At 31.5% G+C, this 27,213-nt stretch overlaps 1 protein-coding gene across 14 annotated transcripts in view; it reads left to right on the top strand.

Annotated features, from left to right (window-relative positions):
- Positions 1–27,213, top strand: part of LOC145303656 (MAP kinase-activating death domain protein-like) — a 602,561-nt gene that overhangs the window by 540,218 nt on the left and 35,130 nt on the right. For all 14 annotated transcript variants that reach the window (XR_013873756.1, XM_080145234.1, XM_080145231.1 and 11 more), the window contains one exon: positions 16,425–16,471. Coding sequence is in view for 13 of the 14 variants with exons in the window: in XM_080145234.1 (XP_080001360.1) it covers positions 16,425–16,471 (47 nt within the window). In the remaining variant the exon portion in view is untranslated. The remainder of the gene's footprint in view (positions 1–16,424; positions 16,472–27,213) is intronic.

Genomic DNA, 27,213 nt, shown 5'->3' with positions numbered 1-27,213 from the left:
TGAGAACTTTGTCAGGACAAACTGCATATCGAAGATGATGAAGAAAGAAAAAGAAGTGATAAAGAAAAACTAAGGATATTATCACGTCATCAAAATGCACGCGTCAGGGGAGAAATTCCCACCAAAAAAGCTAAGTATCGTTCGATATCCATTCTCTCATATTTCACACACCCCCTCAGCCCGCTCAGTGACAGTCGAGTTCTTTCCATGAAATAATTTCTTTCCTCACCAAGCATAAAGGTGAAAGAATTGGAAAAAGAAAAGAAAGATAAGGAAAGAAAGAACATTGTTACCTAACTTTAACTTTGATTGTTCTAATGTTTGTTTCAACTGTGTGTGACTTTATGCATTATCAAAAGAAAAGAGAAATCATAACCCCATCCCAACCTGATATTGTCTGCGACCCGATTTCATTTTGATTATCCTAATATTTTGTTTGGTCTGTGTCTTTATGTTTTGCCAAAGTCTGTGACTCGACTTTCATTTTGAATATTCTTATATTTTGTCTTAACTGTGACTTTGTGTTTTATCAAAAAAAAAAGAAAGAAAGGGAGAGAAAAGGAAGAGAAAAAATAATATATCTCCACCAATGACCCCCCCCCCATCCTGATCTGATGTTGTGTGTGACTGGACTCTCATTATGACTGTTTTATTATTTTTATTTCCTTCATTTGTTTTTTGTTTTTTGAATAATAAATTTATATATTTTAACGTTATTCATTTGGTGTCTGACCTTTTTCATTCCCTGCCATCTTTATCATTAAACATGAATGTTATCGGGTAGTCCATGACGATTCCATTGATTCGAAACTTGGAAATATCATGCGGTTGTGATATTATTACGGCCGGCAAAATTCCACACTTTTTCTTTTTCTTACGTGTATTTGGGTATAGAATTTCTTGCAAAATTCCTAACCCCTAGGCTAGACACGGAACACGTCACAATAGTCAAAAAAATTATTGAAGATATGTGAGACTTATTTTGACCCAATTATTGACTCTGCTCTGGGCAGGACTAATGGTGATTCTTCTGTTGTCTGTCTGGCCAAATCATTGTTACTTAGCTATAATTTTTTTCAAACAATTTTGCACCTAAACACTAGTTTCTTATTATTGAGAGAGAGAGAGATTTAAATTACATAAAAAGACATCTGTAGATCCTATTCCACGTTTAATGCCCAGTCAATCTTTGGGTGTCTGTTAATTTGGAATATATTGCTTGAGAATTACAAATGCTTTTCTCTGTATTTGAGATATCAATGTTTCAAATTAAAAAAACTGGATCTGTGGTGTAACAGATAAAGGTGTTGACCCCAATCAGTTTTAAATGATAGTTTTAGGGATGTTGAAAGTTCAATCCTCTCTACAGGCAATATTGAGGCTAAAATATAAATTACTTCTTTCACACATTTATGCATTCACTAGGATAATCTATCGACATAGTGTTCATTTTGGAATTCTGTACAGATTCTAGAGTTCAGTTTAAAGATTTCTGAGTTTGAAACAATGTAAGGGTTCATACAGACTTGAAAAGTCCTTGAATTTTGACTTTTGCCTTGAAATGGTCTTATTTCTATTATTATTATTTTGTAAAATCCTTGAAAATATGGAAACTGTCTTGAAAAGGCCTTGAAAATCATATTCGCTTTTTGAGAGTCCCGTCTGTGCAAGGAAAGTTTGTTTTAGAGTGAAAAGTTATTTTTATTTCTCACTTTTTTTTTGGGGGGGGGGGGGGGGCAAATCTCCCTCTTCTTTCTTGCTTTAATTTATAATTTAATTGGGGTGGTAGTGATAGCCACTATAAATAAAAATGATTCCCTCTAGAAAAAACTTTCCTTGTCCGGACGGGACTTTCCAAGGGCGAATCCCCCCCCCCAAAAAAAAAAATAATAATAACCGAAAGGCTATAAAAAACAAATAAACAAGACGGCAGCAATACTGGTTGGAAATTTAAAAGCTGTAAAAAAAGTTAATGTTTGAGATAAAATAAAAAGCATTTAAAACTACTTAAAAATACAAAACTATGATGCAGATAGGTTGCAAAGTAACTTTTATTGCTTATGGTAGTATTTATTTATTGTATATTTCATTTTTTTATCACTTTTTCGAATTGCTGTAGATTATAAAACAAATCCTAAATTTTATTTTAAAAAACTTTAATTTTGTCTGGAGAAGACCTTAAAAAGTCTTTGAAAATGGACAGTGAAAATCTGTATGAACCCTGAATGTACCTCAAATTGATTGGGGGATTTCATCGAATGAAACATAACATCCAAGAGGAGAATAATAGTCTAAATAATAAAAACAATATAACTAATCAATCTTCACCTAAAAAAAATCTGAAACAAAAAAAAACGTTTTACTATTATTAACCAGAATAATTTCTCCCATATTTGCTCTCTTGAAAAGCTACCTCAATCTTAGCATTTTATTTTTTCTGAAGAAATGCATTAAATATTTTTTCTTTTTATATGCTAGTTCAATAGGAAACAATTAAATTCTCAGTTTAATGGCTTATTTAATTGGATAAATTAAGTATTATTCATGTTAAGCAGGGATGTTTGCCACATTTTTGATTAGGATAGCATCTTGACTGCATTCTTTGTAGAATTCTTCAGATAAAGAATTGTAAATTACTTTATTTACAGTTAAGTGGTGTCTTTATATTGTTTTTATTGCTACAATGTTTTGGGTGCTTTAGCCACAGGAATTTTTTTTATACATGATCATGTTTTGGAATATTTGATTCGATATTATGTGGTTTTAAACCAAGATACTGGAACATTTGAGAAAATATAATTAAGGATATTTTGAGAAAATATCTATACATCCTGCAAAAGTATCAATAGTACAATACCAACCAGAAGTAATGTTTGTATTTCATGCAGCAATTCTTGAGATGATAACCATTTGTTTAAATTTATTTCTAAATCTGTTCATCATTTTCCAGTGAAAGAGAAATACCTTTTATTAGTCTTTGTTGAACTTACATTAGTGTCCTGATACATATTTTAATATCTGAACATTTTTTTCACATGTATACTTTTAAGTGAAAAAAAACCCATCTTTCAAATGTCTGTAGTTGAATATAACTTAAATAATTTATTTGATGACAATATTATTTGTAATGCCAACAACAACAGCATATTAAAAAATTTTTTACCAGTTATACAATCTAATTTATAAAACTCACGTGTGTGTGTTTGTTTGTCTCCATTTTATCAAAGTGTATCCCTTCTATTTGTTGTGGACCATTATTTTATGTGTTTTTAGACGATAAAAATGGCTGCTAGGGAGTCAAAATTGAAAAAAAAATTGAAAGTTGGCAAGCATAAGTTAACAAAATGTGTTATTTGCATGCATGCGCAAATACATACATTTATATATTAAAGTTGGTTCATTTTTAACTATTTCTTATCCATCTGACAATAGCTCAAACTATCACAACTAAGGTTGGAGTGCTATATGTTTTGGTTTCGATTCTAGCTGAAGGCACCAAAGTTATATTTTTTTCTTTTACTTTTGAAATCATTATTATATATTGGGTACAGTATAATAATTGATAGAGAGTTGGCTTTATAATAATAAATACAAAATCAACATAAATTAAAATATCCTATTTAAGCATATTTTACGACCAAGTAAGACCAGGCGGCAAGCTAGTAATCCATACAAAAGGACTGAAATTATAAATATCCATTGTGCCATAGGATTGTCAAAAGTCGTCTTTTCAAATAATATATTTGATATTGAAGCTGTATAAAATTATGATTTTAAAAAATTAAAACAAAATGTGACATCTTATGGTACACGTTAACGGTTTAATATCAGCTCAAAAATAATCAGAGTATTAAGTATAATCTTTAATGGGTTTATTCAACAATTTACAGAGCAAAATTGTAAGATAGAAACCACCGGATGCATGATGATTAAAGTCTGTGATGCAAAACACATTTTGCTTACCTGTCAAACTGTCATGGCAGATCTGCTTTGTCCCAAGGGTAATAACTCTCCCTTCTTCTGTCCATGAGAAATAACTTTTTAGTCTATACCTAACAGACATCAGCTTTGCATAGTTTATTGTTTTATTGTTCTAATTTTCTTCCCTCGTCCCGTTTCTCCCTTTGTTAATGCGTTTTGTATTTGTCTTCTTGTTACCCATCCAATACTTTGATCTCCTTTTCCTCTTTCCTGACCAGGTTTTTACTTAGCTGTTGCATTATAGGATCGATTCTCATAGTGTCCGTATTTTATACTTGTATTGTATGTAGAAGTTAAAATTTTACTATTATAACAAACCTATTATGCACTAATACTCTCTAGAAAGATATGAATCTACAAGGTGGTCATACACAAACATTTTTTCTTAGAAAATGATAGAAACACCCCAAGACGATAATTCAATTTCGACTAAATCAGACTAAACTATTAGTCAAGATATAGTGTTTCGTAGTTTCTTTAATCTTCTAAGATAAAATGATCGTCTTTGATAATCTCTTTTGTTTGATAATAAAATTAGAAAGTGTTATACACAACAAGAACCTACTTGTTTATATTACCAGTTGAAATGTTGCTTTTCAAATTATATATTTCATGTTAACATGGATCATTAAGTTGATAATAACTTGTTATTACTCTCCAAGTTAACAGACGACGGTAGCAGACCAATAATTAAAACCATTTCAAGAAAACTTGCATTGAAATAGAATGCTCAAATTAAATCACAGAATTATCACAGGCTTGTCTCTTCAAAATGCAATTATTGCCAATATGCGTATACACAGATCCACACAGCTTTTATCAATTTTTCTGTATTTGATTTTGATTTCAATTAACTCAACCAAGAATTAATCCATTTGCCTCTGAGAAGAATAAGGTTGCATTCTTTATTTTTTGTAAATTCTGCTATCGTCATGCCAACATTTTGAAATTGAATTCAGAGCCAGTGCTTGACTTCAAATTATTCAAATAAGCATTTTTCATATTGAACATTTTATAATTCATTTTACTTTAATAAAATAAATGAATAAATCCGTTTACATCGGAGATATTTTTCTTTTGAAGGCATAAAAAATGAAAATATATTCAACATTTAAAATTTAGAATAACTATCAATTTTGACACCAAGAATGACTGAAAAAAAATATATATATATACATATATATATCAAAAAAGGCCTTACGTGTATTGGTCTACATTTCAACGTTAACTGTCTTAAAGAATGACTAATATAATTTTATAAAAAGGAGGGGTAGCATTTGACACCAATTAACACATTTATTGTCAAGACAAGTCACTCCCACCCTCCCACTAATACTTTTGTTGGATGCACACACAGCCTCCTTTCCTCTTTTATATATATATATATATATATATATATATATATATATATATATATATATCATTGTAAGTAGCTTCTACTTGGTAACATTAGTTTTGAAGATTTTGTTAAAGAAAAAATTAATTACCGGTATGGATATGTAATTTTAAATATGTTGACATGTAGGATTGATTGTGAAATTTTTATGTAAAATGTTTCCTTTTTGTTTTCATTTTCTTCCTCTTCTTTTTCTTTGCCTATTATTTAAAATGCATGAATATGTAAGGTTGAAAATGAGTATAATTTAAATATTTGTCATTTGTTTTGAGTTGGATGTATGTACCTAAATCTGTAACTAGTTTGGATTACCAAGAATAGAAACAAGGAACATACACTTGAAGTGGAAGGCAACAGAAGATTGTGGGAGTGAAAAAATATATTAGTGGGAGGGTGGAATTAACTTATCTAAACAATAAATGATACGTTTTAATTGGTGTCAGTTTGCTAAACGTCGTCTTTGCTAAGCTAATATCCTTTTATAATTATATTAGACATGATTGAACTCCTAACTATTAAAATTACATATCCATACTTGGTAAGTAGTTTTTTCTTAACATAAAAATCTTCAAAAATAATATAGTACTTACAATTATATGCATATATATATATAACAATTATAAAATTATGCATACCAATATATGCACACATATGGAAGCACATATAAATACATTAAAAATCTGCATATTTATTTACAACAAATATCTAACCGTAGCCTATTGGCTAATTCTATACTTAAATTCTTTAAGATCTAATCAGTATCCCTAAAGAGATCGATTCTCTATCATAAAACTAAAAGAAATGCTTATGAACCAACTGTTAAGATATTCATAAATAGATATGCATACGCCTATATAAAATTATCATTAGTATATGACTAAGAATAAGCATAACATAATCTTATTCAAAGATTATATATAAATGCATATAAACACGTTATGACAGTACCTAAGTGGTTAAGGAGACAATGGGTGTGCCAAGTTTGAATAATTTTTGTCCCACAGAAACATTTTCATCAAGCCCACATCTGACTTGTGTCTAACCTCTTGGAAATGAAGTAAATGAAATAAATACATATAAACATATGCATAGGCATACTCCTACCTAAACATATATATATATAATTATTTTTTACTATAATAATTAAATAATTAAAATATATATATATATATATATATATATATATATATATATATATACTAGTGATATTTTTTTCTGATTCCGATACAATTACCAATTCTTTACTAAATTCTCGATTCTGATTCTGATTATTTATAAATCTCTTAATATTTAACTTGTTTTTTTTTGTTGTTTTTTTTTACATAGGAGTCACTACTTATCAAGGCCCAGAGGCCACTCGAGGATAAGGTTTAATGAATGGGATAATATCATAGTAATCGTTAGTAGTGGAAATTTGGTAAATTGGATTACTTAAGGGAACGGTTCAACAAGAATTTGTTTATGCTGAACTTGAAGACGACTATATTGTAGTCAGACTGAAAGCAGGCAAATGGAAGACAGTTCCACAGGCGTGCAGTCTGAAGAAAAAAGCTTTGTTCATGGAATCTACGTTTAGGTTTAGGCATAGATAAAGAGTGGAGGAAATTATTAATAGTGGTTTCAGCTAGACGAGTGTTTTTTGTGAAAGTTTGGTGAGGTGAGGACCATTGATTGGAGCTCAGACGAGCACTTACCATGAAAATAATGATAAAGCAGAGTCAGGCTCATAACGTCTCTTCTGTGGGAAAGAGGTTGCAGGAAAGAAAAAGAGCACCCTCCACTAGGCTATGAAGTCTATTTTGAATTCTATCAAGGCAGGATAAGATCTTTCTAGCAGATCCTACCCAGATGTGGTTACAGTACTCCATCCTTGGACGTACCTGGCTTTTATATAGGTAGAGAATTGCATCAGTAGTAACGTATCTAATAGAGCAGTAGAAGGAATCCACTATTGTTCCAGCAATCTTCGCAACAGATATATAGAGAGTTGTTTTTTTCCCCCAGTTACCTAAAAAAAAACGCACGTTAAATGTGCAGATATTTTCTCAAGTGTAAAAACACTCTTGTGTTGGGATGATCTATAGATTTTAGTTTTACTGGTAGTTTAAAAATCAATAAATATTTATTATTCTATTATTACGACCAGTAGTGGAGGATTTACTTTAAATAAAATCAAATAAAAAAAAAAAGATAATTAAAAGAATCGATTTTGGCATCGGAAAATAGGCACAAAATTTTCCGATACCTGTAAAATTTCCGATTTTTCCGATTACGATTAATCGTCCCAACACTAGTATGTACATATACAATCACAAGTTAAATGGTTTTAAATTTTGTCTGTTTTCTTTTGTTTTATTTAGTGGATAATTAGATCAAACTGGTCAAAATTAGTTTGTGTATTTCTCTCGCTTTCTAAAAAACATTTATGCATTTTTACAAAGGATCAAAAAGAACCAGGTTTAAGCAAATTCAGAGTTTTCTCTCTTAAAGTCTTATTTTGATTGATCAAGTGTATAACCAATTATTGAGGAAAAATGTCTCTCAATTTGAGGACTCGCAAAGAACACTGTCTTTGAATGTCAAAGATCTCTCCATTCATGAGTTTGCTAAAGTAACTTGGCATGAGGATCCTTTACTCTACAAGTAAATCCTGATCAAATATTCAAAGTAGCATGATATTCAAAGCCTAAATAAGATCCCCCTTAACACGGCTCTGCACTGGTTCATATGAGAAATGGTACACCTTCTCCTAGTGATGTTGCCTTTAGGAACAACACTAAACTGGATACTACACTAAACCAGATGAATTCTTGTCCTGAAATCCGGTAAAACCAAAAGAGCACAAAAAGATATACTATAATATAATTAACTGGTCAATCAAGGAGAGGAAAATTAATTTTGTTTACTTCTTTACTAACTCAATGTTTGAAAAGTACAGTAGAATCTTGATTGAACGCTTGCGTATCTATGTATCTCATATGAAATTCCAGTGTTGGCACCTGGAACAGATTCCTTTGATTTTTGAGAATTAACACTGAAGTAAAATGAAAAATAAGGTGATAAAGAATTTTATGCAAGGCTTTATGTGCAACTGCCATTCCATTGTGCATTTTGAACGTAACCTACCACAATTTCGTATGCAACTGCTGGACCTTGCTATTTTTGTGTCAGATTAATCTGCGATTTTGTAGGGCCAACAAATATCAACAACCAACGAGACAGATTTCATGCAAACAAGAAAATCTTGAGACATAATCTTTGTCTGCTTTGAGCAGAAATCCGATTTGCTCAACAAGAAAAAAATCAGCAGCAGCAATCGATACATGGACATGCGCATATAAAGTATATCACCTTCATACAACTATATCCAACATTTAATTAAAAAAAAAAAAAAACAAATGTTTGAGATTACTTGACCACTTTCGAACTATACCAAACAAACTTTCAAAGCTTAGGCAACTAGCAAAGAATAAGGAAACTTATAATCATAACTTATTTGCTCCTTGTCTGTTTTCTCTAGGAAACATTGAATAAGACATAAGATTATGGGTTGAATTATTTATACTTAAGTTTGTGTAAAGAACAAAATAATTTCTCTTGTACAACTTCCTGTAATCAATAAAGTAATAAGCTTGATATGATTAAACTCAACTCTGAAAGTATTTAATTCTCTTCCACTGCAAAAACTGTGACACCAAGGTCGGAAAGTGGAATTGAGAAGTCAACACCCATGATGAGGAGGGGTACTCTGACCTGCGAAAAGTACCTGTGCAGTCTCGTCGACATTCTTCGATGAGGGCGCCTTAGGCAATTAGCAATAAACTAACCCCTTGTCAAAGAGAGAAGGCAAAGCCTGGGAGAGTGGACCTCCTAGAACTACGCAGGAACAGCATTACCACAATCAACAGGAACCAATTATTGCATGAATGGTCCAATTTCTGTTAATTGTGGGAGCCGGTTGACTCTAGATTTTTATTGATTTGCAATATAAATCCACAACGTTATTTATTAACAGATGAAATGTCTTAAGATCTCTGCCCGTCGGTCTGTCATCCTTAAGTTTAAAATAGATTTTTTTTTGCTCTGTCATGTTTAATTTTAAAATAGTATTTTCTTTGGTTTTTGATGCTTACTTTTGAAATAATGTTTTCTTTCATCTGTCACATTTGAGTTTGAAATAGTATTTTTGGTCTGACATATTTAAGTTTAAAATAGCAGTTTTATGGGTCTGTAATGTTTAAATTTAAAATAAAATTTTCATTGGTCTGTCATTCTTAAGTTTGAAATAGTATCTTGTTTGGTTTCTAATATTTCAGTCAGAAATAGGATTTTCATTGGTCTGTCTGGCTTAGATCTTAAATAGCATTTTCATTCGTCTGCCATGCTTAAGTTTGAAATAATATGTTTAGTTTGTGATGTTTAAATTTGAAATAACGTTTTCATTGATCTGTCATGCTTCAGTTTGAAGTGTTATCTTTAGTTTGTGATATTGAAGTTTGAAATAACATTTTCATTGATCTGTCATGCTTAAGTTTGAAATAGTATATTGTTTAATTTGTAATATTAAGGTTTGCAATAACATTTTCATCTTTAAACATGATACATCTTCAGAATATCCATTTTTATTAACATTATCTTAAAAATCTAAAACAAAAATCAAAGAATTTGATCTTAAGTATTAAAACAACTTGGAAATTTCTCACAATTTCTATAGGAAAAAAAAGGTCCTATCAACACTTCCTGTAACCCTCCTCACAGCTTCTTGCTTTGTTTAGATGCTCCTGTGTGCCAAGATTCATTTTTCCAAAAGAAAAAATAATAACAAACAAACAAAAAAAAAGAAATCACTTTTCATATTCAGATTGTTTTGTTTTGTTTGTTTTTTTACCTTTAATTTTGCAACTAGAATATCAATGTCGACATTAGGAACTCATCACCACCACCATTAACAACCCCACCCATTTTGAAGACTACAACCAACGTGTTTATTGTTTCTAATCTTCAAGGTTCAGAGAATTATCAAATTTTAATGAAATTTTCAGCATTTCTGAACTTTTTAGATGAGGAGTGATGATTTGTATTATTTGAATTATTCAGACTATTTTTCTCATCTTAAGTGTCACAATATTTCGGCTGATGTAACCTTTCAACCTTCTTCACATGTATTTTATCAAACTAAGAAGTTTTTCTGTTCAACTCTGGAATCTGTACAGAATTTTCAACAAAACCTTTTATTTAATTTATGTCAGCAGCAGGTTCTCATTCTGTCAGCCATGATCAGGCAGAAGTCTTAATTCACAATTGTATTCTTAGTATCGCCCTCACTGAAGATTAAATCTTTCAACCTCCAGAAGAGTGTCGCTTGGAGCTGAATTTTACTTACTACTTTATTCGTTTTGCTACAGGTCTTTGTAGCTACACCTGGAGAAAATTGGAGTCTAAAGCGTTGTGAGAATAATGCTTAAAATGAAAACAGCAATTCAAAAGTGAACTTTTTTAACTTCTTCAACAAATAATTTTTACATGAGATTTTTTTTTCAGTCTCTTCTCTTAATAATTTTTTTTTTCTTAGAGTATCATTCATATATTTTTTGGATATATCTTTAGTTTTCAATATGGAGGATGAATAAACTTTAAAATTTTTAATTTTCATTAAATTTTGTTAAAACTTGTTTTTTGTGTGTATGTGTATATAAAAATGTTTTTCATTTATTATTTTTATCAGGAAGCTTTTGTTTTTTTTATATAATATGTTCAAAGAGTTTTCATTAAAACTTATCATTTGATTTTAATTTGTTTGTTTATTCCCTAAATTCATAATTCAGTTTCGGCAATATTTGATTGTCTCCTGTTTCAAACGTATGTGATTTTACATAATACCTATTTTTTATTCATATTGAATAAAGTTCAGTTTCAGTATAAATAAAATTGTGTCCTTTCTTTTCTTTTTTAAATGCAGTTTCTGAAGTAAATAATAAACAAATTTTAGTCTTTAAAATCTATGAAACCACGAAATGTTTATTTTTAACACAAAAATAGCACAACTTTTTCTTTTCAATTAATTTGTTTTTCTTTAATCAATATTGAATAAGTTGAGTTTCAGTATAAACCATGTTCTTTATTTTTCTTTTTCACTACAATTTTTTAGTTTTCTAATACTTTTTTGTAAAAAGTTCTCACTCACTATCGACAGTCTCGCTTGTACCTCAAAGTTTCCCACACATACCTTTTGCTAGAATTATTATAGACATCACAGTACCACATTTACTCAGGGGGTGATATCCTAATTAAAATATCCCCTATATACTACACTTTGATCCTAGCCAAAAGACCCAAGAGCCGGAATTCTCTATCTTTTATTTGAATAGATATAATTTGACATTTTTTATGTTGGCAACATAAATTGAACAAAATTGGAATAAAATTCAATGGAATAGTTGAGAAAATAGCGATATTGGAAAATTATCCATTTGAATTGACGTCTTTTAAAATATAAAAAGTAAAATATTTTCACAAAATTTATTATGCAGACTCAATAAATATTTCAATTTAGAATTGAAATGAAAAATATTCATGTGTGACATAAAATAATTTATGACATTTCTCATTATACATTCTCAGCTTCACACTTTGTGAAGATGTTACCCCTATGAAGCTTTCGTCCAGTCATACTGATTAGATCTAAACTCATATATATATATATATATATATATATATATATATATATATATATATATATATATATATATATATATATAATGTTAGCCTTATGAAATTTCTTTTTCTTTAAATGCAATAAAATACAAATCTACAAAATATGAAGCTGCTTAATAACAAGATGAAAATTACGCTATAATAATAAGTTAACATGAGGAATAGCTAACAATAATTATTCTTAATTGTGAAAGGCATGTGTGACATTTCAATTTAAAATTTGAACATCTTATGTATCATGTAGAGTGAGATTTTCCTGTATGCCATTAACGGTATAACTTTTTAATCAAAACCTATAAAATCTGCAAAAGAATTACTTTCATTCAAATTCAGCACTTTTGTATTGAATCTGATCAGTCGTTTTTACTTATTAACTTCGCTGCACAAAGAAGAATGGCTACTCCTCAGTACTAAGACCCCATCCTGCTATACAGTACATTTTAAAGCAATATGTAATAAATCTAATTAGATTAATGTTTTGAAAAATAATTCATGAGAAGAAATTTAAAAAAGCGAAAAATTATTGTGTCTGATAATGTAAATATTAAATTGTATGTTATTCGTATATTGGACATTTTAACAACTCAATCTTGGTTGACACAAACGTTTCTTCTACGTTGTTAAAAAACTCAGGATTACACCTGTGTATCTCTCTTTTTTTTCTCACAAGATAAGACAATAATTCCCGATGGGAGATAACTCCAAGTTTTTCAGTTTCAAAATTCGAAAGTGATGCAAGAGCCTTTAAATGAAGTGATGTCTTATTATACAGATACTAGCTGCAGTGAAAGTATCTGTTCTTCAGATGTGGCACTTCCATTTCTCGTTCTCTTTCAGTGGAGGAGAAATCCTTCACGACCGAGACAATTTTTATTTTTGTACCTTTTCTCCACGTTAAAAAAACGACCCTGGTGTTTAACTCTGTTCCATGGGGAGGCATTGTAAATAGGTACTAGCTACAGTGAAATTACAATGAAATGGGTTCAATAGGACTGTATTGCTCCAAAAGTAATTATTTTTAAGGAGCTGTGTTCGAAGGCTATGACAATGAAGTTTTGTAGAAAAAACACCATTTGATTCAAAACAAGATAAACAGAATAAATGGCAATATATAGACTTCAATAATTATCAATTATTAATTATTTATTAATCAATGTAATGTGTCGAACCAGGATGGTATCCGTGGTGTCATATTCTTTGAATTTTGTGGGTAAACTTCATCTTCAGAAAAAATATTTTTGCTAAAATCAAGATTTTAGTAAAAATTCAATTACAATAATAATAATAATAAACATTAAAAACTGTCACAGCAGACTTTTCCACATTATAAAATGACAGAGACAGAATAAATTAATCAAGAAAGACATTAACCATTTTTTTTATTTTATTTATAAAATAAAAAATAGTTGATTTCTTTCTTTCGGGGAAAAAATGAAAACAAATGTAACAAAGTAAATGCGAAATTCTGAAATTAATCAAAATACGTTTCTCGTCTTTGCATGACTTACATATTTTTTACTAGCAAGACCTGTTAACCGGCATTGCCCAATGGAAGCATGCCCCCTCCTCGTAAAAAATTAAACTATGGTTGTTGTTGGTGGCCAAGTCCCAACGTCCTTAGTGCTAAAGAACATAGTGCAACAACTCCGAAGAAGACCTGGCTAATCAGAATAAAATATTGGTTTTATAAGAAGGAATGTATCAATTACAAAAATCAACGAACTGGCTTTATTGTATAGAAGATAGAATATATAAAACATATTGCAATTTAAATAAATCATTATTTTTAACACTGATATCAAAGTAATCTTTTTTTTTTATTTTACATGTTATTCTGATCCCAAAAGATTTCTGAACATATACGTACACAAACTTTTATTTATATGCATATCGACAATTATGCATATGTGCGCACACACACACACACACACACACACACACACACACACACACAGTGTATTAAAATTGATTTTAATACTTTTTTTTTTCATGATCAAAGGTCTGTCCAAATTGTCCAAAATCCATATTGATTGATTCACGTTTTCAACCAATTTGGTTCGTTTTCAAAGAATAAATAGAAGCAGTTGAAATCTTCAGCTTATGCTATTAGAGAACCATAGCAGTATTTTCTCTATTTAATTGCATCTATGGACATTATCTAAGAGTTATGATGTAATATAACAAATAGATCAAAGGAATTCAAAGAATGTTTGATCCTTATTCATACGAAGGGCATTCCAAAAGTTATGCCTCCTACTTTTTTATTTCGCCTGAATGGATCAGAGAGTATTGCAAATTGCATTGTTATGATGACTGAATTTATGCATTTATAACCTAAAAGTTTCATCTCTCTGTTGTAGATATTGATGGTGTGAAACTGTAAGTCAGCAACCCCTGTCATGGACGTGGGTCAGAATCAGAGATTCATCATTGAATTCCTATTAAAAGTTCATTGAGAATGGTGGTGTCTATGTAGAAAAATAAATTCTGAAGCACAAAAAGTCACTTGTTTTAATGGTACTTCTCTCGTCCTCATTTCTCTTTAGCTTTTTGGGTTAAAAAATAGGAGGCTTTACGTTTGAAATGACCCTTGACTTTCTGTTTATTAGAAGTTGTTTGATTTTCAAATAAAAAAAAATCATCTCTACAATTTAATCTTCTTTTTCAATTGGTTTTATAAAGTGTTTTCATAGTATAAATCGAGAAATCCAATATATTTGTTGTTTTTCTGTTTACATTTTAAATATCTATGACTATATTTTTATTTGAATATCCATGACTACATTTTAGGGAGATCCGAAGTTGCTCAGGATTGAATTAGGATAACTACTTTTTTACTATGCTTATAACACAATATTAATTTTCTTTGTTTTTACTGACACCTCCTCCTTTTCCTCTTTCGACTCCTAATATAGTCGGAAAAAGTAAAATATTAGAAAACTTTCTGAATTAGTAAGGAATATGTGGTAGTTCACTTGAAGCATTGTATATCAGATAAAAGGTGTGTTTGAAGGTTTGTCAATACAGGAATTATTCAGTCATTGTAAACAGATAAATAAATAAATAATGATAAATAATTCAATAGTTTTAATAAATATTCATTCATTATTTACCTGATGGTATATTCTCGACCGTAGAAGGTATATTCCTCAAATATTTTTGGGAACAACAATATTAAAATCTGATATATGCATTTTAAGTTTTAAAGAGTGTCTGTCCCCATGGGTGACTTGGAGGTTGTGAGAAGTGCATAGAGGATAACATAGATATTCGAAACCACTTCCATTGTTTTCCCCAGAAAATTTAATACATATGATTTAAATTTCATAAAAATAAGATATATTTGAAATTTTAAGAAAGTTATGTCCTCATAATGTGCACTTACATATTCGGGAACATTTTGATTGTCTTCGCTGGGAAATTTTACATTAGAATATACTTTTAGATTTAATGTAGATTATCTAACATTTCTTTCTATGGGGAACACACAATTCAAGCTATTTCCAGAATAAAATCATTTATATGTATGCAAATACATGCACCATATATAGAATGTGTTCAAAAAAAACAAGTAGTGGCTGTAGGAAAACTTCAAGTGTGAGAGCTCACTGCGAAGTGAAGCATACGTAAGGGTAAAAAGAAAAAGTCTAACACAAACTTAGTCCAATCTCATAATTTATTTTGACCAGATGCGGATCTTCTCCAGACGCTTACTAATCAACCCCCATTCCTCCAGCACCCAGATGACTCCCCTCTTCTACTGGAGTATTTTACTTAATGGTTCCCCTGCTTTTATTATTCCATCTTCCTTCCCTGCCCTGCCTCTCCCCAAACAAGACATACCACGGTGGCAAGTTAATCACTTCTAAGTCAGCTACAGACCTGACTATTTCATCTTGTATGAGGAGGATTACTCTGGGCTAAAATAAATTATGAGATTGACCTAAGTTTGTGTTGGAGTTTTTTCTTTTTACCCATATATACAGGATATATGTCTTCATTTGGAAATCTCTTAGGTCTTTCAATGATTCCCTTTTAAAAATCTTTTTTTTTTTTTTTTTTTTTTTTTTTTTACTAAAATGACATTAAGATTCTATATTTATTAACCAATTTGTCATGGTGTTGAATAATAACTTTCACTTTTTTATGTTTTTCTTTTTTAAACGCGCGTTTAGCTTTCAGGGCAAAAGGAAAACATTTTTTCAACTTTTTCTTTTTTGTGCTTTCTTTTATTTTTCTGAACATCAAACTTTCAAATGCTGAAAACCAATTAAGATTAACAAAACAAGATTAAACTTTGCCTTTTTTTTCTTTTTTTTTTTTCTTTTTCCAGATCCCAAAACTCGGCAAGTGATTCCCCACAAGTTCAAGTCCAGCAATGTAAGTGATCTTCATTTTTTTTTTATGTTTATTTAATTGGCATATTGTAAGCAAGGGTAATTGTGAAAGTGGTTAAAATATAAAAAGAAAGATGTTCTTTACTAAATAATTTGTTGAACCTTTTCCTGTGTTAATTTTTTATGGCAAAAATTATTTATTTTCAATCAAAATGTTTGTTAAATTGAGAGGAACGCTCTCAGTGAAAACTGACAAAAAAAAAGAGAAGGGTGTTGTAGCTTGCTTGAAGCATTGTATGTAGTGTGAAAGGAGTTGTGTTTGAAGGCTATATCAATGCGGTTTATAGGAAACACCATGGATACGAGTTAGCATATAAAAGAATAATGACAATATTAGAAGAAATTTTCAATTATATTACGTTTATTTGCCAACATAATGTGTCATATGAGATGGTAGATGTTGACGTCCCTAATTTTTTAGAGTAGTATCTCTTCTTCAGGGTGGGGGATAAAAAGAAACGTATACAACTGTTCGACAAGACTTTCCTTTGTCTGTTTTACGTACATGTGTGCATGCACATATAGATAGGCATTTACATGTATACATATTGACATATGCAATTTGGCAGGGGAACTAATCCAAGCACACTTAGAGTGATCTCTATTAGACCATTCACTTTGCTCAAACTGGATATTACACAACACCAGTCATTAACATTCCAAATACACACTTTTAAGCATAATACACAAAAATTAATCATTTATATACTTAAAAAAAAAAACTAGAATAATTCCTAACAATACTTTATATCCATCACAACTCGTAAGCAGGAAATTGATTTGACAGTCTGTCTGTGACACTGATTTCCTTAAATAAATAAATAAAACAAATGAAAGTCTTGACGAACAGTTGTACACGTTTCTTTTTCTTTTCATTCCTGAAGAAGAGATACTACTCTCGAAAATCAGGAACACCAACACTTACCATCTTATACGATACATTATGTTGGCAAATAAACGTAATATAATTAAAAGTTATCAAGAATTTCTTCTAATATTGTCATTATTCTTTTACATGCTAACTCATGTCCACAGTGTTTTCTACAAACCACATTGATATAGCCTTTAAACACAACTCCTTTAAAAAAACAACATCCTTCACTATCAGCACTATAAAACTCTTGTGGTAGTTTGTCAGTGTAATGCAGTAAGCTAGGGAACCACTACATACCTGATATATACATGCCTTTCTCAAACAAAGTAATGATTGAAATAAGATATCCTGGGAAGAGGTTAATATAAGTTGCAGACTTGTCCAAATCAGGTAATCCAAATTTTAAGTGATTATTCAACCAGTAATGTTTAAGTAACAACAGATTCTGATTTTTAAACGAAAAATTATTATAAAGTGTAAGTCTTTACATATGTAACACGAAGCCAAACATATGGCAGTCTTCCTCTCGTTCTACTGTCATCAAAATCTTTATTTATTCACTACATGTATGTGGCATTATATTGCTTGTCATCAGATAGTTGCATTGATCATTTATTGAAAACATCTCAAACAACAAGCTCAACTATGGTTCTATTCTTTTATTAGCCACTGATTAGAGAAAATACAAAGCAGATTGTCACTGAACATGTTAGTAAAACTATTGATTTAGATGGCATAAATAATAATGTATAACAAGGTAATGAAATTTGTTTTGAATGCATTTCACTCTGAAGATATGAAGGAATGTGTCATTTCAAAGATTCGCAAGTTTGACATTAGGAAATCGTTGAACAAACTATGTTTTTTTTTTTATTTTATTCAGTCCTCTGGTGAAAGTAATCTTGTATTGACATCAATCTATTAAAGGTTTTGATTCGTTTATACTCAGCCAATTTACCTTTTTGTCATCTTAACTGTAAAAAAAAATATCTAATAGAGAGTGCTTTTCAATTTTTTGGAATTGCATTTTCACCCCAAACGAGACACAGTGCCACTTTGATGGAGTGGGCTACTATCTAGGACATAAATTATAGGGATACTATGTAGGGAGTTGAGCAGTAAGATGTCTGTTTACATTAAACTTGAACTTCTGCATGTCAGTACAGTCAGGGAAGCAGGAACCCGGAAGGGAATTCCAAAGTCTAGCAGTTCTTAGGAAGAAACTATTAGAGTAGAAAGCTTCTGGCATCTGGAGATCTCTACTGTGTAAAAATGGGACTTTGATGATTGTTGGGTTTGTCTGGGGTATTTAAGTCGAGAAGGTACAAGGGCTTATAATTCGTCAGAGAATCTACCATTAAAATACTTATAAAACAGGCAGAGGGTTGCAACGTTTCGTTGATGGGCCAGAGCATGAAGCTTAGCTGACAGTTCAGGACCTATTAGGTTGGCAACTGTTTTTTGAACCCTGTCCAGGAGTGAGAGACTAATAGCAGATACACCAGCTCAAATGTGATAACAATAGCCCATACATGGATGAATGGTGGCCTTGTAAAGGTACAGAATACTTTCAGGTATAAGTAATTTTCTAGCATGGTAGAGAGAGCCCATATTCCTTGCAGCATCCGCAGTAATGTTTTCAATGTATCAGTTCCAACTCATGTTCCCTGTGACGCTTAGGAGTTTGAAAGAAGTACTTTCAGGTAATGTATCATTAGCCATAGCTATTGGTGGTAGAGGTTTTTTGTAATTATTAAAGAAAAGAAGCTTGAACTTGGCAGCATTGAATGTGACCATCCATTTTTGTCCCCCATTCCACCACAGACTGGAGGTCTTCTTCTAGGGTTTCTGATATTGGTTGGATATGTGTTCATTCGTTTTCCCCTTCTGCCTGTTATAGAGCATGGTATCGTCAGCAAATATACCCATCTCAGAGACAATTTTATCAGAGACGTCATTTCATTTATGAATAACAGGAATAATAAAAGTTTAAGAATTGACTCCTGAGGTACACACATATTTATATATATCATATCGTTTTGACGTACAACCATCGAGGACAACCTGGATTCTTCTCTTATTTAAGAAGGACTTCTTCTACTTTCCTATACCACTATAAACTATATACATATTTTCCCCTCTTTTCCATGTGTTAGAAGGCGGTGGCTAGGGTCAAATGTGCCAAATGATTAAAGTCATGACATGGCTGTATAGTGCCGGAAGTTACCACAAATGACTTGGATTGTGTAACTAAAGGATTATGGGTGCTCATGGCTCCCATTTGGGACATGTATACTGTTTATGTAGCCCTGGCATGACAAGGCAAATGGATTTCCCCCTTAACATGCTCCAATATTGGACTCCGAGGTGGTTGGGGAGCATAAGCAGTGAATTTAAAATATATATATACATGGCCAATTATAAAAACTCCAAGCGCCAACACATCGACTCGGATAGTTCAGATAATGAACTACATCAAACATTCTCAAAATTTATTGTATTGGAATCCACCGAAGAAACCAAAATAACCAACTTATCACCATTTATTATACATAAAATTATATTGGCATATATTACCCCCAAAAATGTAAAAACTTTAAAAAATAAAACCCTACTGGTGGAAGTGGAAAGAGAAAAGCATGCCACTTTTCTCCTAGGAATGAAAACTTTTCTCCTAGGAATGAAAACTTTCCACAACATAAATATCAAAACTTATCCACACAAGAATCTGAATACATCCAAAGGTGTAGTAAAATCGAAAGCCATCTCAATGTGCATTACTGAAGAGATAACAAAAGAACTTAAAAACCAAAGAGTAACAAACGTTAAAAGAATTACAATAAAAAAAGAGAATCAGACTATACATACGAACACTTACATTATTGAGTTCGATAGACCCACTACCTCAAAAGAAATCAAAATTGGGTTCAACGTTGAAAAAGTTGAACCCTTTATACCAAACCCACTTCGGTGCTTTAAATGCCAGAAGTGTGGGCACCATGAGGATGCATGTAGAGGACGAGCAGTGTGCGGCAGGTGTGGCCAGAAAGATCAAGACCACACTGTCAATGACTGCAATCTTGATTGCAAATGTGCAAAAAACCATCCTGCTTATGCTAGAGTATGCAGAATCTGGAAGAAAGAAAAGGAAGTAGTGTCAATAAAACATACCAAAAACATCTCCTTCCTCGAAGTCAGGAAAATAGTAGATGGATACATGAAGGAAAAGACATACTCTCAAGTCACCTCAAGTTGTATATCATCCAACATCACTAACCAAGACTCCAAATATGAAATACTAATAAACAAATTTGTTGGGACCAAACGACTGGCCCAAATTTATAAATGAAATCAAACCAAACATATCATCAAAAATTAATCATCCCATTAAATCATCAACTAATGTTACCAATAAAACAAATTCTCAACCAAAATCAGAACATCCAAGAAAACAAAGTCAATCAAAAGAAAGACCACAAAAATCACAAGTACATCGTACAGATGCTGAAAAAGGTGAAACTAAGGAAAAACAAAATCAGTTAAAAGAAAGACCACACAGGTCACCAATACATCCCCCCCTGGTGAAAAAAACACACTTGAAAAACAAACAAAAGATACATCTACCAAAAAACAAAATAATATAAAGAAATTACCACAAACAGAAGCCACTACTACTACTACTACAAATAGATTTACGGAATTAGAAGACCTGGAAACTGAAGTTACTCCTCAAACCAAAAAAAAATCATCATGAATTACAAGATCATCCAATGGAATTGCCGTAGATTAAAGGCAAATTACAATGAAATTTTATTGCTGCAAACCAAATTTAATCCTTTGGTTATTTGTCTTCAAGAAATCTTCCTTAAGAATGAGAACAATTTGAATATAAAACACTATCAACAATATAACTACATTCATAATACAGGACTTAGAACCTCTGGTGATGTATCAGTATTCATTAAAGATAACATACTCAAATTGAATTAAAAACAAATTTGCAAGCGGTTGCCATAAGAGCAACTTTACACAAACCGATAAGCATGTGTTCTTTATACATACCTCCACATGAACAAATACATGAAAATGAATTGGAGAACTTAATAGTGCAAATACCCAAACCCTTTATTTTCCTAAGGGACTTAAATAGTCACAACACCTTATGGCGATGCAAGGAAACGGATAGAAAGGGAAAGAAAATTGAAAATATAATAAATAAAAATAATCTATGCTTGTTTAACCAAAAAAAAGCCACTCACATTAATCCAACAAATGGAACGCATAGTTCGCTTGATTTAACCATATGTGATCCTTCCACTTATCTGGATTTTTCTTGGAGCATATTCGATGATACCTGTGGTAGTAATCACTACCCAATCATTCTCAAAAGCCATGAAAAAATATTTCAGCATCCACCAAGATGGAAGCTTAACAAAGCCAACTGGGAAAAATTCAAGAATCTCTGCTCAGAACAATTGACAGAAAACAATATCGATACAATCGAAATATTTACATAAACTTTAATATTAATAGGAGAAGAGTGCATTCCCAAAAACACTACTCCAGGAAAAAAGAATAGACCATGGTTTAACAAAGAATGTAAAGAATCAATAAATCTACGAAAAGCAGCATTAAGAAAATTTAATAAAGAACCAACAACAAGCAACTTAATTGAATACAAATTGCATCGAGCAAAATCACGCAGAATAATAAAGAAAGCAAAAAAAGAATGCTGGCAAGAATATGTCAGCAAGATCAATGTTTCCACTAAACCAAAGACAGTTTGGGAAATGGTTAAAAAAATTTCTGGAAAACATAACCTGATACCAATTAAACATCTTTTTACTGAAAATACCAAAATAACAGAAACGAAGGCTATAGCGAACAAATTAGCAAAAACATTTTCAGAGAACTCTTCTCCAAAAAACTATAACAAAGAATTTCAAACCATCAAGGAAAATATTGAAACGTACAAGCTAAACTTCAATTCCAAAAAACTTGAATATAATAAACCATTTTCAATAAGTGAATTGGAAAATTCCATAAACAAATCGCACAACACAGCCATAGGACCAGATGAGGTCCACTATAGTTTTTTGAAAATACTTCCAAAAACTTCATTGGAACTTTTACTAAAAATCTACAATGACATTTGGATTAAAAAGAAGTTCTCAGAATCTTGGAAACATACAACGATTATTCCAATACCAAAACCAGGAAAAGATTCTTCAGATCCTGGAAATTATCGACCAATTTCACTAACAAGTTGTATGTGCAAAACATTAGAGCGAATGGTAAATCATCGCCTAATTTGGTATTTAGAAACAAACAAACTAATAACCAATGCACAGTGTGGTTATCGTAAAAATCGTGGATGTCTTGACCATTTGGTCAACTTAGAATGCTATGTCAGAGAAGCCTTCATAAGAGGGGAACATGCCATAACTGTCTTTTTTGATCTAGAAAAAGCTTATGATACTACCTGGAAATTTGGAATTATGAAAAATCTATTTGACTTTGGACTTAAAGGTAGACTTCCCGAATTTATTCAAAATTTTTTAACGAACAGAACCTCCAAGGCACACATAGGGTCTACTCTAAGCGATATAAATAAACAGGAAGAAGGTGTGCCACAGGGTAATATATTATCAATAACCCTATTTAATATAAAAATCAACAACATAGTAAAGGAACTTACCTCCGACATAAATAGAACATTGTACGTGGATGATTGCTCTATAAGCTATCGTTCCAAGCACATCCATTTTATTGAAAGAAAATTGCAACACAGCATAAACAAAATGAATAAATGGGCAAAAGAAAATGGTTTTAAATTTTCAAAAAATAAAACCAAATGCATTCATTTTTGTAATCAACACAAATTACACAATGATCCCAAATTACAACTCGATAGAGAAGATATCCCCTTTGTTGATGAATACAAGTTTTTAGGAATGATTTTTGATAAAAAACTAAATTTTATTCCCCACATAAACTATGTTAAAAAAAAATGTAATAAAACACTGCAACTTCTGCATGTTGTGACCCATACAAATTGGAGCTGACAAGCAGACCTTGTTAAACTCGTATAGATCCCTAATTCGATCTAAAAGTGACTATGACAGCTGTATATACCAAGCAGCAAGAAAATCTTATGTTAAAATTTTAAATCCCATTTATCACACAGGACTGAGACTTGCACTGGGAGCTTTCAGAACATCCCCAGTAGGAAATTTGTATGCCGAAGCAAATGAGCCTCCACCTAACTTCAGATATAACAAGTTAGCACTGCTATATTATACAAAATTGAAGGCAGATCCTGACAATCCTGTGCACGACTGCACTTTTTATCCTAAATATAAACATTTATTTAAAAAAAAAAAAAAGCCATTGAAACATTTGGCCTACGAATGCAACCTATTGTTAAAGAAGCAAAGATCCCGATAACAAAAATTCATAAAACATTTACTCCTAAAATACCTCCTTGGAACATTATAGTACCGATAATAGACTTTGTAATTAAAAAAAAAAAAACAACTCATCCTATAAACTTCAAAGAAAAATTTAGAGAAATCACAGAAAAATACCCTGGACACATCTGTATTTATACAGATGGATCAAAAAAAAAAAAAAAACACATCAACTAGTGCAGCCATAATCAACAAAAATACCAAAATAACAAAATGCCTGCCAAAAGCTGTTCAATTTTCATTGCAGAAATTACCGCTCTAAATCTAGCTCTAGACCTAATCAAAGAAAATAAAACCGCAAACTTCATAATCGTCTCCGATTCTCAATCTGTGATCACAGCAGTTAAAAATAAAAAAAATAAATAGCCCCCTAATTGCAAACCTACTCACAAATTGCCAGCAACTAAAAAAACGAAATCATACTCTGTTGGGTCCCCAGCCACATTGGCATACAGGGCAATGAACTAGCCGACACAGCAGCAAAGGCAGCCCATAACCAATCTATCGACACCACTTTCAAAATCCCATTTACAGACATCAAAAGAAACATCAATATATATATATATATCCATGATAAGTGGAAGTCCTATTGGAATAACTTCCCAAATAACAAACTTTTCCGAATTATGCCCAAATTAACAAAACATGAACATCAAAAAATAAACAGAAAACAAAATGTCATTGTAAGAAGACTTAGAATAGGTCACACACAACTAACACATTCTTACCTCCTAAAAGGAGAAACTTAACCCCAATGTATTCCCTGTCAAGGACCACTTACTGTAAAACATCTACTAACTGAATGCATAGATCTTTCACAAATCAGGAAAAAAACATTACAAAGAAATAGATCTTCAAAAAATCTTTGAAAAGAACAATACCGAAAAAATCTTATCTTACATCAAAGAAATAGAACTCTTCCAAAACATATAACCCCAAAAACCTTATATTCTGCAAAAACAAAAACAATCTGCCTTTTCCCACTTTTTCATCCTCCTATTTTCGCCTTCTTTTTCTATCTCCCCCACTTACTGACTGGTTTTCAAACTTAAAATGCACCGATCAATAATACTTTTTCCCCTTCCATTGCAAAACCCAATCATATTCTGGAAAGCAGAGAACAAAAATGACAAAATCCACTATAAAACAACCAAACCAAAAGCTACAAACTAACGATTAAAAATACAAGGAGCTTGAAGAATAAAAATCTCATATAAAATAACTAGATACAACATCAAATACTATTCCCAAAATAACTGGATTCGGCATTAAAAAACCCACAAAGGGTTGATATGCCGTTAAACAACCCCCCCCCCCCAAAAAAAAATAATAAACTGGTACTACAGAAGCAGTTTTCCAGCAGTCAGGAAAGCAAGATTCGTTAAAGTATTTGTTGAAAAGTTTGAAGAGAACTGAAGCAACCTCAGCGGAGCATATTTTTAATAGTATAGCCAAAATGAGATCAGGTCCACATGCTTTTGAGTGTCTAGGTTTTTTATGATATCATGTACCCGAGAAGGGGTGATTTTCAGATCTTCTAGTGTGGTTTTTGTCCGCAAAGAAAAATCAGGGAAGGAGTGGTTTATTGGGTTCAATGTAGAGTTTGAAGCAAATGGACGGCAAGCATGTTAGCCTTCTTGGTTGCCGTGCAAACAATCTCATGATTGTTTGATAGTGAGGAAATTGTTGATTGCCCATTATTTAGTACACTGTTGTAGATTTTCCGGAAATCATGAGTTCCTAATTTCTGCGCTTCAATGCGTTTTCTGGTGGTTTCAGTATATTCTCTCTTAGCTTTCTCTATTTCTTTCTTACAATTACTTTTAGCTTCTATAAACTTTTGTTCATAGCCACAAAGTAAAATGAAAAATACATGAAATTAAGCCCAGTTAGCCCCCATACACACCAATACAAATTTAAAAAAATAGAAAATAAAAACATAAACAACAAAAAAATATATTTATAACAAGTTAGTAAAAAAAATAATAAAAAAATAAAATAAAGTTAAACACAGTTATCTCCCTTATACCATAAGTTACATGGATTTTTACTGCGATACTAAAACAGAAAAAAAAATCTTAGCTGCGTCACTAGTTTGAAGCAATAATATTAATAATAATAATAAGAAGAATTATAATAATAATGATAATAAGATGAAGAAAAAGAAGAAACAAATAAATAAACAAAATACATTAACATAATGGATAACAGATTTCACCGTAAGAATATCTTCTAATAGAAAAAAAATATATAAATAATAATAATAACAAATTAAACAAGATTAAAAATATATACAGCCAATAAATGTTTATAACAAAAAAATATAAAATAAAATAAAATTACCCCCAGCTACCTATGGTTTTAACTAGTAACATATTATTGCGATCCTAACCTCTATCTACAGTCCTGTTCTCTTCCGCCATTTTGAATATACTTTTGAAAAGGGGAGGGGGGGGGTTCTCCCAAAATTAATCAAAGTTCGATACCATCAACGGACTTTATATACACCGGACATACCAATAACTTGGTTATAAATTAATTATATAATGAGGTGAGGAATGATAGATGAATAAACAGTTAGACATTTCTCTACTCGAACATACCCATCTGTTTGTTTTTCTTTTCTTTACTCTTGTGATTCCAGTCCTTTCTGCATTGCTTTTGGCTTTTTAAAACTTCCATATAAACTTTTGCTTGTTTGTACTGGATTTATGTTTGATAAATTTGCGATATGCATGCTGCCTTTGAGCAATGCCACCTGCACAAGTAGAAATAATCCATTGGGAAGTGTGAGGTTTGCTATAGAACTTCTGTGTGGGAACATGTGCTTCAATTGCCACTTTGAACCATTCAGTGGTCTCATTTGCACGCTGCTCTGCAAGAAGAGAAAAGATATTTCCCCATGGGACATCTCTGATGAGACCCTGATGGCGTCCCAGTCAGCCTTCTTATAGTACCTTGTCGTTTTGACCAATGGCTCTTCAGCTTTGGGTCGAGAGTTTAAGGTGATTTCTATCATTATCACAATGTGATCAGCATTCCCATGTGAGTTATGGGCATTCGTTACACAATCATCGGGAACTGTGGTCAGAAATAGATCTAGAAGTGAGGCTTGTTGGTCCTGTTGATTGGAGATGGGTTAGAAACATAACTGTCTGTGATAGGGAATGAGATATAGAGAAACTATGTGTTATGCTACGAGCTGCATCTAGAGAAACCAAGGCAATTACCCTGGTGGAAAATTAAAGTCACCAAATACATGTACTTGTATGCTAGTATCAAGGCAGAGTGATGTATCTATACTGTCAGAGACTTGGTTGATTAGGGTACAGTCCTGGCTCGAGAGAGAGAGTGGTAGAGAAAATATAAGTAACTAACGCT

This window comes from Euprymna scolopes, chromosome 19 (genome assembly GCF_053919585.1).
Source record: "Euprymna scolopes isolate OS-2025 chromosome 19, ASM5391958v1, whole genome shotgun sequence".
NCBI classification, from domain to species: domain Eukaryota; kingdom Metazoa; phylum Mollusca; class Cephalopoda; order Sepiida; family Sepiolidae; genus Euprymna; species Euprymna scolopes.
This window is presented reverse-complemented; position numbering and strand designations above follow the sequence as displayed.